This window comes from Narcine bancroftii, chromosome 3 (genome assembly GCF_036971445.1).
Source record: "Narcine bancroftii isolate sNarBan1 chromosome 3, sNarBan1.hap1, whole genome shotgun sequence".
Lineage (NCBI taxonomy): Eukaryota > Metazoa > Chordata > Chondrichthyes > Torpediniformes > Narcinidae > Narcine > Narcine bancroftii.
The window spans coordinates 169,073,543-169,085,383 of NC_091471.1; the positions used below are offsets into that span (position 1 = coordinate 169,073,543).

The following is an 11,841-nucleotide window of genomic DNA, read 5'->3' on the forward strand; positions in this document are numbered from 1 at the left end:
CCAAAGGTCCCTCTGTTCATCCACACTCTGAAGTAACCAACCATTACCCTGTACTCAGCCTTCTAATTTGTGTTTCCAAAATGCATCACCTCACACTTAGCCGGATTGAATTCCATAAGCTACCTGCAAAAGCTTTAAAGTAGTAACTTTGTATTTGATAAACTCAAACTTCCTTCAAAGTTTCAAGCCACAAGGTAAAGCAGAAATAAGAGATACAGCAAACCTGTTCAAAAGATATTCATGTAAAAAATGCAAATGCCAAATAAGAGGCCGCCCAGAGTCAAAGCCTTGGTCCTGGGAAATCAAAGATTCACCAGCATACTCTGTCCAGCACAAGTTACCAGAGAACTATGCATGGGAAACTACAACTTAAGATAAATACTGTTTGGAAAATTCAGTTGAGGGGTGGGAAAGGAAAATAAAGCACAAAAGATTTAAACCAATATATTTACTTCTTCCTTCAATGCATATTCTTCGATCTACAAGTTATTTCCATTCTCTGATAATTCCGAGTTGCTTAGTGATACAGAAGAGTCAAAAGAAGTTCAACGATTTTCTTGACTTTGCTCCAGGATGAGAAATGGACATATTTGTCACTAGCCTTTCATGAGAACTGCATAACACACAGTAATAATTCACTTTCATATGCCTAGTCCCATTTTCAAGCATTGTCCTAATTTTTACTTAGTCTTTAACACAGAATTGAACAAGTTACCAGATACAGATATGGGAAGTATTACCAGGTGAAGATTAAACTAGAAACGAAATGTGTGAAGTTACTATTTCATCTTCAAACCAACATTTTATTTTCAAATAAAACAAAATTCTGGAAACATTCAGCAACTCAGGCAACATTTGAGGAATTAGAAACAGAGTTAAGATTTCAGGTTGAATGTATTATCAAACTATGTTTCAAAATTTTAAGATTTATGAAATCAAATTTCTGATGATTTTCAACTTCATATGTTATCACTGTTTCTCTTTCCACAAATGCTACCTAACCAAATGTACATTCCAGCATGTTCTGTTTTTATATCAGATTTTAAACATTGGCAGTTCTTTAATTTTCATTTTCAGCTTTGTCCAGAACTGATCAATTTCATAATTACAATTAAAAGAGATATCCATGTTAAAATCTCCTGAAAGTTAGATTCCACTATACTTACAATGAATACTTCAGTGTATCATCTAGTTCCATTATAGCAGCTTGATTACCACAGCGGTAACAATAGTTTGGAGCACTGAATATTGTTACTACATTTCGATCATGGCACCAGTTGTATCCCTGAGATGAAACACATTAAAGATTTTTAATATCTTGCAAAATAGATTAATTATTCCTATACAAAAGATCCCATTAATAAATTCATAATGTTATCAACCTAAATTTTCTTCTGCACAGCATCTGAATGATTCAGGAAATCCTTTATTTTACAACTCTTAAGTTTGCCAAACCAGGTCATGCAAATAAAGATGACGGAGAATTGGAAGGGCATGAAAGCAAATTACTACAGCAGCTACTCGAAGTACAGGTACATGATCCTTTATCCGGACATCTAAAATCCAAAAAACTCCAAAATACGGCAAGTGGAGAGAGACGGGAGTGCTAGTTGGGCGAGTGAGGGGGGAGACCGGCAGCGCGAGTTGATGGGAGACGACAGGGCAACTGGAAGGGGATGGGGGTGGATATGGCAGCATAATTGGGGTGGGCTTAAATTTGGCTTTCCGAAATCCGAAACACACTGTCCGCCAAGGGTTCCGGATAAAGGATCGTGTACCTGTACTACAACTGCATATGGTAATCTTGGGCAGTCAATGGCAGTGTCTTGAGAACAGTTAGAATAATAGTTGAGGAGGTGCTGAAGGTACTGATGATGTACATGAAAGTTGACAATCTCCAGGGCCTGATTAGACACGGTAGGAAGCTACAGAGGAAATTGATGGTACCCTGGCTGAGACTTTCGAGTTGTTATTAAGTATTGGTGAAGTGCCAAAAGACTGGACAGTGGAGACTCGTGAGCCTTTCCATCTGTTAATAGGCCAGTATTTCTGCATCAAGTTACATAAACCATTTTATTGAATGACAACATTGTCTGACTGGTTTAATGTATCCTAGATTGTATACCTTAAATGGACGGGAGGGGGGAGGTAGGGAGGGTGGGATGGGAGGAGGGGGGGGGGGAATGAAAATGGCACTGTATATGTGTGAAAAGGAAAAAGTGTGTACCATGGTTAATGTGATTTATGGTGTGAAAAATAAAAATTTTTTAAAAAAAAGTTACATAAACCAGAGGAATGAATAAACTGTTCAAAAATGCTACACAGGTCTGCTATCTGATAAAATTAGTTACTTATCCTTCCAAAATTCATTGTTAACCTTGTGGCATTAATATAAAAGTTAACTGAAATTGAACAAGAAAGGAACACAGATTCTATCAATCCAAAAATTAGTTGCTGAAATTAGTAAATTTAAACTTTTTATACAGAGTTCATTGGACAATTTTCTGTCCAAACAGATCAAACATTATTTTTTCTAGAAGCCTGTAATGGATTATGCCTGAATATCACCCTGAACCAACTTTAATCACATTTGCAAAGCAGCACTACCAGAAAACAATGACATTAAGTGTTACTGAACACTTATCTTTCAAAACCACATCTGCCATACAAGACCTGATCTTTTAAAATAAGAATTTGAAGCTCAATTGACTGCTTTCTATGCTTTCAGTATTTGATCAGCTGCAGTTAAATTATTCAGGCAATTATCAACTTCTATTTTGTTTTATCAAGTCCAAACTGAAACAGAGCAACAGTTTTAAAAAACGTCTAAATAAAATACTGTGCTTCATAGATTTTTAAAATATTTTATTTACAAATTTTAAACCACAACAGTACATACATTTCATTCAATAAAAAGAAAACCTTACAAAGATTATACATGTGGTATACACCCACCCCCTCCCCTGCCAATAGATTAAGTTAGAATCTGAAGTGTTTTAGCTCCCATTTAAGTACATAGTACAAAATGCCTTTTCCATACCTCCATGACAAGTTGATGAGCCCGAGACACAAGGGTAAGCCCATTTGCATGGTTAAAAGTTTCAGAAATGTCTTGTCCAAAAGTGTAACCAGCACCTCGAGGAGAAATTCCCCATCCACCACGATCATCAGGATCTGACCACAGCAGATCACACATTGGCCCCTATTTGGACATAGAAGGAAAAATAAAAACTGAAAATTCTTGAGGAACTCAGGTAAATATGAAAATCTGCAGACGCTGGTGTCTAGTGCAGTACACAAAAATGCTGGAAAAATTCAGTAGGTCACACGCAGCATCCATAGAAAGTAAAAAAGCAGTCACCGTTTTGGCATGAGCCCTTCATCAGGAGTGCTGAAAATTAGACAGTTGCCTAAATAAAAAGTTGGAGGTGGCGGTGGGAAGAAACACAGAATAACAGGTAATAAACAGACATGGGAGAGTAGAAGGGTTGAAAAATCTTAAGTCATTGTTGCTGCAAAGATAGGAAAACAGTTAATATTGCAAGTTGAAGGCATGATGAACAGTAAAATCCACAGTTAAAGGTCCCTCACACAACTGATTTTATCTATAATCCAACTCTTCTAACATGAACAAAATTCAGTGAATCTAAATGTAAAAAATACACTGGCCCAATATTAATGACCATTGAACCTTGGTGTAGTGCAATCAATAAATATATGAATGTCTCCCATTTTTAAAAAAAACATTTAAAAATGCTTCAAATAACCCAACTCCACTCAAATTGGAAAATCTAGATTAAGAAATACTTTAATCTCTCAGAGAGGTATCTCCTCCTTCAAATTCAATGGAGAAACAGGGTCCATAGGAACATAGGAAGTAGGAACAGGAGTAGGCCAAAAATGGCCCATCGAGCCTGCTCCGCCATTCAATACGATCATGGCTGATCTAATTTATGACCTAACTCCACCTACCTGCCTTCTCCCCATATCCCCCAATTCCTCTATCATGTAAAAATTTATCTAACCAAATTTTAAATATGTTTAATGAGGCAGCCTCAACTACTTCCCTGGTTAGAGAATTCCAAACATTCACTACTCTCTGGGAAAAACTATTTTTCCTTATCTCTGTCCTAAATCTACTCCCCCGAATCTTGAGACTGTGTCCTCTCATTTTAGTTTCCCCGGCCAGCTCAAAAAATCTTCCTACATCTATCCTATCCATACCCTTCATAATCCTATGTTTCTATAAGATCTCCTCTCATTCTTCTGAACTCGAGCGAATACAATCCTAGACAATTTAATCTTTCATCATAAGTCAACCCCTTCATCCCAGGGATCAACCTAGTAAACCTCCTCTGGACCGTCTCCAAAGCCAGCATATCCTTCCTCAAATATGGAGACCAGAACTGGACACAGTACTCCAGGTGCGGTCTCACCAGTACCTTATACAGTTGCAACATTACCTCCCTACTCCTGAATTCAATTCCTCTAGTGATGAAGGCCAACATTCCATTTGCCTTCTTAATAACCTGCTGCACCTGCAACCTAACTTTTTGCGATTCATGCACAAGCAACCTAGCACAAGACATCCTTGCAGATTAATTATTGAAAGTATGACCTGCACAAGTCTTTAAAAAGCAGGTGGTGACAATTTTGGAATTTCCACATCAATGCAATGGTTTCTATATTACAGATGTCTATATGGGGACATGTCAGCAATCCGTCAATTCCCTGTAAAAACAAGCCATTCAATTCACATTAGTATTAACCTAAGCATTGGCTTATCAGACAATATCTTAGTATCAGAATTACACTGATAACCTAAACAACACCAAGGTTCTATGTCATGCAGCAGAAAGCAACTGATATCTGTTGATTCAATAAAATGCTAAGTGTGAAATGAAGACAAAGCAGTTCCCAGGGACAACATGAAATATTACAATGCATATTTGGCAGCAATGGTGCAGTTGTTTATGCAAAATTCTAAACAATGCCATGCCACACTCTATCTTTACCTCCAAACTAAATTGAAGCACGTTTACCAACTGCTTTATAAACAATAATCTTGAAAGTAGCCACTCAGGGCCAGTCAGTCAATCAGATTCATCATTTATTGAGTATTTTTTTTGATTCATGGTGCTCTGACATGAATCCTTTACCATTTTCATCAAAACGTAGGAGGCCATTTCTGGCCATAGAGAAACTCACCTCTAATGCTTCCACTACCCATGGTGATTTACAGTGGTCTATAATATCTTTGGGATGTGGGTGGAAACCAGAGCACCCTGGGAAAACCCAGACACAAGGATAATGTACAAAGTCATAAGACAATATTGAACCCAAGTCACAAGAGTTGGGAGAGAAACTTCACTAATTACATTCAGTGTGCCACTCTAAACCTATAGCATCATTTCAAAATATCTTGAATTTGTGACTACCAGACAGAATTGCCATGAATTTACCTCATGAGGTACTTCCTGCAGACGATCCAAGGCTCGAATATGATCCAATGTGTCAATGGATGGAGAAAGCCCACCATGAAGGCAAAAAATCTATGGATGAAAATTAATTAAAGTATTGATATCGAATGGGCAGAGAAAAATAACATTTTACAGCACTGTTAAATTAGAAATTAACAAAAAGCACAAACTATACAAGCCCAATCACTTTTTGGAACAGCAGCGTCAATTTTTTTTAGATACATCTGGAAAACATACAATATGTGTCATATATCCACAAGTTAATATATTCACTAATGGAAATAGAAGTTGCAACTGTCTCACAAGTCGATACTTTTGGTTGAATGAGAGATTCTAGTTGGTGTATGCAAACCTTTAAGCAATTTGATACTAATTCCTAATATGTAAAGGGCTTCAACGCTTTGACAGCAATACAAACATTTAACCAGCAATTGGTTATCCTGGCCTTGTTCTGCTCAGCAAAGAACATTTTTGGACTTGCGAATTTCTGAGAAAATATTTAACTACTACCATTTCATTTTATCCTCAAACAGAATGCCTCATACTTAAAATTTGGTCATTAACAAAGTATCATCAAATACCACCCAAAACTGAGATGTTTATAACAGCTGCTAATCCAATCATCTTGGTTGCCATTTTAAGCAATGCCTTCTGGCTATATGGTATCATGCTTCTGTTACATCATAGACCATAAACTAGCAGCAATAGAAATTCACCAAGACAGTGTTATTTTTAAAACAACTTATTTATTACAGTAATAATTACTAATAATAACAATTTTACTTAAATGTACCCCAACTATGCATGAATATACATTGTGTGGATTACACAAACCATTACAGCTTAGGTTCAGTCTTAGAAATTCTGTGTTGAAACTCAAGACTTTTAAACTGTTGTACAGAAGTTATCATGGGGGGGGGGGGGGTGGAGAGAGAGAGAGACTGCGATCAGACTGCTGAAAACTCACGAAACCTTGTTGTTGCTTCCACAGAAATGTATTTTCATACGAATGATTGTCATTCCCCTCTTCCTTACACTGGGGAAATGAAATGTGTAATTTCCACGTTGCTTCCAAACAGAGGTCGAATGAAATGACCATCAGAATGCCCACGATCCATATTCAGGAATCCTCCTGCTCCCTTTACCCAGATAGGGTTTAATAAAAATTAACATTACAATGGGTCACAGTGGGTCAATACTTCTGATGAGAACCAGCAAAATTGTCAATTTTACACTAAGTCACTCCACCTTTGTGTCTTGCAGATCTCTAGTTGCTCGTTCATCCATACTGCGTCTTCAAGTGTCCCAATCAAATGATTATCAATCATTTGTCTCACTCACCACCTATTTCTCCCAAATAAACACCATTGTTCTTTTGTCTTCTTCCAGAGCATTTCTGTTTATAGTCATTCTTTAATAGTGCCTTTCTGTCTGTAAGCTGTAAAAACTTTTGCTGTGAAAGGTTTTCAGCCTATCAAGTGACACTCACTAAAAACCAGGAGCTTGTAAATAACATAACAATTACAGCACGGAAACAGGCCATTAGGCCCTTCTAGTCCGCACCGAACCAAACACCCCTTTCTAGTCCCACCTCCCTGCACAATGCCCATAACCCTCCATCTTCTTCTCATACCTGTCCAACCTTTTCTTAAATAATACAATTGACTCCGCCGCCACTATTTCTCCCGGAAGATCATTCCACACAGCTACCACTCTCTGAGTCAAGAAGTTCCCCCTCATGTTACCTCTAAACCTCTGCCCCTTAATTCTTAACTCATGTCCTCTTGTTTTAAACTTTCCTCCTCTTAACGGAAATAGTCTATCCATATCCATTCTGTCTATCCCTTTCATAATCTTAAATACTTCTATCAAATCCCCTCTCAACCTTCTACGCTCCAAAGAATAAAGACCCAATCTGTCCAATCTCTCCCCATACTCCAGATGCTTAAACCCAGGCAACATTCTGGTCAACCTTCTCTGCACTCTCTCCACTCTGTTTATATCCTTCCTCCAATTAGGCGACCAGAACTGCACACAGAACTCCAAATTAGGCCGCACCAACGTCTTATACAATCTCAACATCACCTCCCAACTCCTATATTCCATGCAATGATTGATAAAGGCCAGCATACTAAAAGCCTTCTTCACCACCCTATTCACGTGAGTTTCTACCTTCAGGGAACGATGTACCGTTACTCCTAAATCTTTCTGCTCTTCTGTATTCCTCAATGCTCTCCCATTTACCACATATGTCCTATTCTGATTCTTCTTACCAAAATGAAGCACCTCACACTTATCCCTTAAAAGTTCCATCAGTCCCCAATCCCAAAGTCATGTCACCCAAAGTTCCTGGAAACATGAATATCCTTTAAACAAACTAATATTCTCCAGTCTTTAAAAGGCATCTCCCAAATTGGGGTCTCTCTAATACATCTAAAAATTTTAATCACTCCAATCGAAGCATCCAGATTTATTGTCAGAGTACATACATGTACTCATATACAACCCTTAGATTATCTTTTTCCTGAGGGTGCAGCAGAATTGTTACTAATTGGAAGTGCAAAACAAAAGCTGTACACAGTGTAAACATGTAAACAAAGAACTGTCAACAAATAATGAATGTAAATAATCTGAGCAATACAGAGAGAACAAAAAGAAAATCAATAAAGTGCAGAAGAGTCCTTAAATGAGTCTCTGAGTTTGTCATTGAGGAGTCTGATGGAGGGGTAGCAGCTGTTCCTGAATCTGGTGGTGCGAGTCTTATGGCACTTTTATCTCCTTCTTAATGGCAGCAGCAAGAACAGAGTGTGTGCTGGGTAGTGTTGATCCTTGATGATGGCTATTGTTCAACAGCAGCTTTCCCTGTAGATGAGGATTTTGCCTGTGATTTCTTGGGCTGTGTCCACTACATTTTGGAGGGCTTTATGTTCAGAGGCATCGGTATCCCCATACCAAATCATGATGCAGCCGGTCAGCACACTTTCCACCATACCTCTGTAGAAATTTGTGAGGGTTTTTGATGTCATACCAAACCTCCGCTAACTCCTGAGGAAGTAGAGGTGCTGATGGGCTTTCTTCATGATGCCATTGGCAAGTTGGGTCCAGGAAAGATCCTCCAAGTGTATATCATTACATTTAATTCTTCTGATCACAATTCTGAAAAATATACTCTGAAAATCCCTCACAAATCTCTTCATCTCTCCTCTTATAACTAACCATTAATAAATCCTTATTATTCATCATCTTAACATCTATTCTGTCTTGACAAAATGTCTTAGAACTTTCAACATTAAAACAAGCTATAAATGTGTTGTATAGGTGCCAGTGACTGAAATTAATTTGAAATATTTAAAAAAATTAAATTTAGACATACAGCACGGAAAAGGCCATTTGGCCCACGAGTCTGTGCCGCCCAATTTACACCTAATTAACCTACATTTCGATTGGTGGGATGAAACCGGCGCCCCCTGGGAAAATCCATGCACAAGAACCATTTCCACATGATAACAATGTGAATCCTTCTGAGGAGTTGTTTACATTGCATTGCTTATCCATTAACAATATATAATTATTTAAAATTGGTTAAGACAAAAAATGTTTAAGATTAGTGTTACAATCTCAGAGGACCCCAAAACCCTGCAGCAACAGATATTCACCAAGATAAATGGTTACTTAAACAAAAGTTGCTTTTAATTATCTTTAAACATGAAAACAGAATCACACTTTAATTCCAAGCGCACGTGCATATAATGTGTGTGCAAGTTCAGAAAAGTTCTTTGATTCACAGACCAATTACACTTCTCATTCCTCCAAGTTCACTGGTTGCAAGCAATTCTTATACTGTGCACAGAATTTAACATTTATAAAGTTCACCAGGCTTTGGTGTTTGAAAGGTAAATGGTTACCACTCAGGAGGTTCTTGTCGGTTTTCAGAGGTTTGTTGTATACCACTTCAGTGTCTTGCCGAATAAACTTGCCCCCTCGGGGTTCTCCAGATGATAACCTCTTTCTTTCAGGTCACTACAGAGTTCCTTTTTGTTTCTCTTACTCTAAGTGAAACATTAGACAGCCAGTCCTCTCCTCCTCCATGAACCACAAGGGCTTTGAACAGGCTGAACTAAGCACTCACGACCGTCTTCCAAATGGGGTTTTCCACAAGCTTTCCAGCTTGTCCAGTTCCAGTTGCTGCTGCTAACTGTAAAACTCCAGAATGGATCTCTCTCTCTCTCTCTCACACACACAGAAATCCTGTTTTACTCTCTCTGCTTGCAAAACCACATGACCCTCTTAGAACAGCAAGCTCCACTGTAGACAATCTGCGGCTCCGACAAGTTCTTTCATCTGTGGCCTTTTTGTAAGCAACAATCCATTAGTGAAGTCTCTTGGGTACTCTCCAAAACTGTTGTAAAGGCTCTGGGGCCGACATGTCTAGCATTAGTTGAGCTCCAGTATTTTAAACAAGATCTGTTTTCAAGGTTTGTATGTGACCTACTCGAAAAAAACCTGCCCCAATTTCTCTCCCAAAAACATATCTATATTCTCTAACACATTAGTAAGTTTTTGTGAGAATTATATCAATTAGTGTGACTTCCTATCTACCTCCTTGCCTATTTTGCAAAGACTAGAATACTTGATGTTGAATCTTGCATGAAAGTATATTGGAATTACTGTAATTTAAAGCCCTAAAATCCAGACTATTTGGGATTTATGGACAATTACTGTACAGAGACTATTTCCTTTTGTATTTGAGTTTGCTATTGACTGCAATGGAAAAACAACGATATTTTTGAATATAGGGAAAACACAAAGCTCCGAACATTGAAATAAATGAGAAAACATTCTACTCACTTGACCATCTACTAAGGCTGTCAAGGGCAGATAATCAAATAGATCTGTGAAGTACTTCCAAACACTAGCATTTCCATATTTTCTTAGGCATTCATCATAAAACCCATATACTTGTGTGATTTGTCTGCTTTCATGGTTCCCCCGTAATATTGTGATGCGTTCTCGATAGCGAACCTTTTTTTAAAAAAAAATGCACAATTAACATTGGGAAACACTCCCAATAGAACCAATGTTATCAGTAGTTCAAGTCATAATTTGCCAGATAAGCATTCATGAGGAAGTCAAATATAATTGCATGAAAGATACTAAATATTTGAAAAGGAAATATCATACCTTCAGTGTAACAAGCAATGTAACAGTTTCAACTGAATAATAACCTCTGTCAACGTAATCTCCCATGAAGAGGTAATTGGTGTCTGGAGATCTGCCCCCAATTCTGAACAGTTCCATCAAGTCATGGAACTGTCCATGAACATCACCACATACTGTGACAGGACATCGCACTTCCTGTACATTTGACTCTTTTGTAAGAATTTCTTTAGCCTACAGAAACAAAAAGAAAGCTAAAGTTAGAAAACCCAATAAATTATAAAAATGTCCACGCCAAAGATAATTATTAACATTGAATAAATTATTTTTGCTCATCACTAAGTAACACAAACTAAAGCAACCTGGCATTCAAATTATTCCTTGGAAGACTGGTGCATTTTCTTTACCACGTCTATTCAATATTTTCTTTACAATATCTAGCGACTACAAGAATGTTGGTGTTGTCTACAGCTTGTTCAAACAAATTCGTACTAAAGTTAAACATTATTAATGTTTTTATAAGTTGCTATATGTCATTACAAGCCATTAAAACATTGTTAGACAGTCAACAGAAGAATGTCATAACATTTTCTGATTCCTCCATTTTGCAGAACAAAATAAACTGAGTATCTTTATCTTTTAAACAAACCATATGACCCTGGCTCAAAGATGTTGCTAGGACACAGAATAAAAATATGTTAAACAAAATCACAAAGCCACAAACTGACTACTTGTGAGCACAAATACTTTTTAACCCTTACAACCCATTTAGAATTTTAAAAAATCAATTAATTTTTCATGTTCATTTTCAAGTATCAAGCAGAACTGCCCAATAGGAGGGACAAAGAAGAGTGAATGGCATTAAAGTAAAAAGAGCATCAAATAGTTTAACAGTTCTTTAATGTAATTTAGGCAATAAGATAGTCAGACAAAGTCAGTGTTATATCATTTTAGCTGAATCACTTAGGCAAACCGGAACCATTTTGGAAACTACACCAGATTTCCAAAATAATTTACAGGAATCAGGATACCTACAAGAGCACAGTCTCTTTTACTCAGTTTCCTTTACACTGCATCTTTTGCGACAGGATGTGATGCAGTTCAGAAAAAGGAATTAAATTAACCCTCAGATCCCATTGCTTGGTTCAAGATACGTTATGTAAAAGCTCATTCTTTAAGCAGATTTCTGAACTGGGAGAAGTGT

The 11,841-nt window shown here is 37.4% G+C and overlaps 1 protein-coding gene across 2 annotated transcripts in view; it reads right to left on the bottom strand.

Annotated features, from left to right (window-relative positions):
- LOC138757832 (serine/threonine-protein phosphatase 2A catalytic subunit beta isoform) overlaps positions 1-11,841 on the bottom strand; it is a 35,873-nt gene that overhangs the window by 1,729 nt on the left and 22,303 nt on the right. Inside the window, exons 2-7 of one of the 2 annotated variants that reach the window (XR_011353921.1) lie at positions 10,662-10,871; positions 10,329-10,502; positions 5,463-5,552; positions 3,041-3,202; positions 1,167-1,285; positions 453-613 (exon numbers count right to left, since the gene is read on the bottom strand). Coding sequence is in view for 1 of the 2 variants with exons in the window: in XM_069925790.1 (XP_069781891.1) it covers positions 1,167-1,285; positions 3,041-3,202; positions 5,463-5,552; positions 10,329-10,502; positions 10,662-10,871 (755 nt within the window). In the remaining variant the exon portion in view is untranslated. The remainder of the gene's footprint in view (positions 1-452; positions 614-1,166; positions 1,286-3,040; positions 3,203-5,462; positions 5,553-10,328; positions 10,503-10,661; positions 10,872-11,841) is intronic. The other variant, XM_069925790.1, reaches the window with a different exon arrangement.